This window comes from Herpailurus yagouaroundi, unplaced genomic scaffold, assembly GCF_014898765.1.
Source record: "Herpailurus yagouaroundi ecotype Mexico unplaced genomic scaffold, PumYag 530, whole genome shotgun sequence".
NCBI lineage: Eukaryota > Metazoa > Chordata > Mammalia > Carnivora > Felidae > Herpailurus > Herpailurus yagouaroundi.
In genome coordinates this window covers 2,470,038-2,471,880 of record NW_024412747.1, presented here as the reverse complement: position 1 = coordinate 2,471,880, position 1,843 = coordinate 2,470,038, and the positions used below count along the sequence as shown (strand labels likewise).

The 1,843-nt window shown below is 32.4% G+C and overlaps 1 protein-coding gene across 13 annotated transcripts in view; it reads left to right on the top strand.

Annotated features, from left to right (window-relative positions):
- Positions 1 to 1,843, top strand: part of RYR2 (ryanodine receptor 2) — a 768,472-nt gene that overhangs the window by 304,654 nt on the left and 461,975 nt on the right. For all 13 annotated transcript variants that reach the window (XM_040464903.1, XM_040464902.1, XM_040464892.1 and 10 more), the window contains one exon: positions 1,168 to 1,182. In XM_040464903.1, the coding sequence (XP_040320837.1) occupies positions 1,168 to 1,182 (15 nt within the window). The remainder of the gene's footprint in view (positions 1 to 1,167; positions 1,183 to 1,843) is intronic.

Genomic DNA, 1,843 nt, shown 5'->3' with positions numbered 1-1,843 from the left:
ACTGTGCCACCCAGGCGCCCCAAACAGCCTATATTTTTAAAGCTAAGAATGAAATGGTTCTTTACACATTTTTCTTAAATTTTTGATATTAAAGAGTCACCTGTCTGTCTCACTCAGAACAGCATGCAACTCTTGATCGGGGTTGTGAGTTTGAGTCCCACGTTGGGTGTACAGATTACTTAAAAACAACATTAAAAAATATAATATTAAAAATGAAAAAAACCCAGTCAAAGTAGAGTTTCCATTTAGTAACATGTAAATTACTATGCATGTATGTTTCAGGAAAATAACTGTGGTATTTACAAATACTATGTTAGATAACTTCCCCTTGCTGTTGTCTTTAAAATGAATGTGAACGTGTGTATCTTTTCTCTTTAGGACTTAAACACTGTGACAGCTAAATTTAACCCTAAGTTTGGAAATATATTGTTATTTTTCCTTCTTAGCTCTTTGGCATCTGTGAACCTCTTCTAAGAGGAGGCAGTCAAATTTTAGGCGTCTAAAGAAAAATGAAGAAATGTATGTACAAATTAGGTTTTGCAGAAGTAAAATGAGCTATTATCATATATGCAAATCATAAGGAGAGAAATGTTTTAAGGGAAAAAGAGAAAAGTTTTTGTGGTTTTTCTTTGAAATACACGTCTCGGAATATGTAGTATCTAGAACCTGCTTATTGTTTTTTGCATGACCTGTAAACAGCTTATCACAGCCTCTTAATTTACAATCCACCTTACCTGTTTCTAATCCACTATCTTTACTAAACTTTGTTGGGTTGCTGTTTTATATCACTGCATTTTTATGCAAGAGATAAAAAAAAAAGGTATAAAGCATTTTTGAGTATCATTTTCAGAATATACCTTTGGTTCTTTTGGTGCTTAGTGGCTATGTTATAAATCGAATCATGCATTAAAGTACAGCAGCATGTTTTCACAGAAGTAGGAGAAACTGATATAAAGACAATTTCAAAGAGAGTTCTGCCTGCTACATCTTTCCTCTAGCATGTAGTTGATACGAAGTTTTCTTGTGATCTCACAGTGAGAGTGGTAGTTTTTTTATTGTTCACATAACTCTGTTTTGAGCAGTGGAACCTTTATAAATAAGAGCTATTTTTAAGAAGTCTTTGCAAAAATGTATAATATTTTCTCTCTTTTCCTTCTGCCCCTACAGAAATTCATGATGAAGGTAAGACATTGGATCATCTGGTCTATATGTAATACTTGGTGCGTTTTAAATTTGGTTACATGGATTTGTTTTTTAATTCGTGGCACCTTTCTTCGCATTTTCAAGTTTTTAAAAATTAAATCAAACTTTGGAACTTGTAAATTTAAATAAATCACACATTTAAATTTGACGTCTTAATGAACAATGTTTGACATTTGGGGTCATATTGTACGACATTAAGTTTTATTTAGCCGATGTTAGGAATTTCTCCTATCAAAACTTATTTTTTCCACAGCTTTCCATTTAGAATTTTCACTCTGGGGATCACATTGGCTGTTTTGCTTTTAAAGCTGTCTTGCGTGAATACAATATGAAATTTATACTCTGGGAAATTGGAAGAGGCACCATGAAGCTGCTACAGGAGAAGTGAAAATAATTTAACCCCTTTTCATTTCTTAACCAAATTACAAAAGTGGAAAGATCTTAAAAGACAAGTTGAAAGGGGAGAGAAAAATACATGACATGTTATTGAAGGAAATATGAGGAAGAAGAGCAGAATGTCATTCTTTCGAGATACAAACTAGAAGTTTTTTGTGTCCTTTTTATGTACCTACTATTTTTTCTCCTATAACATTCATGCAATTTAATTTTTATTTGAAAAGCCAAGAAACAATGTGTAGAG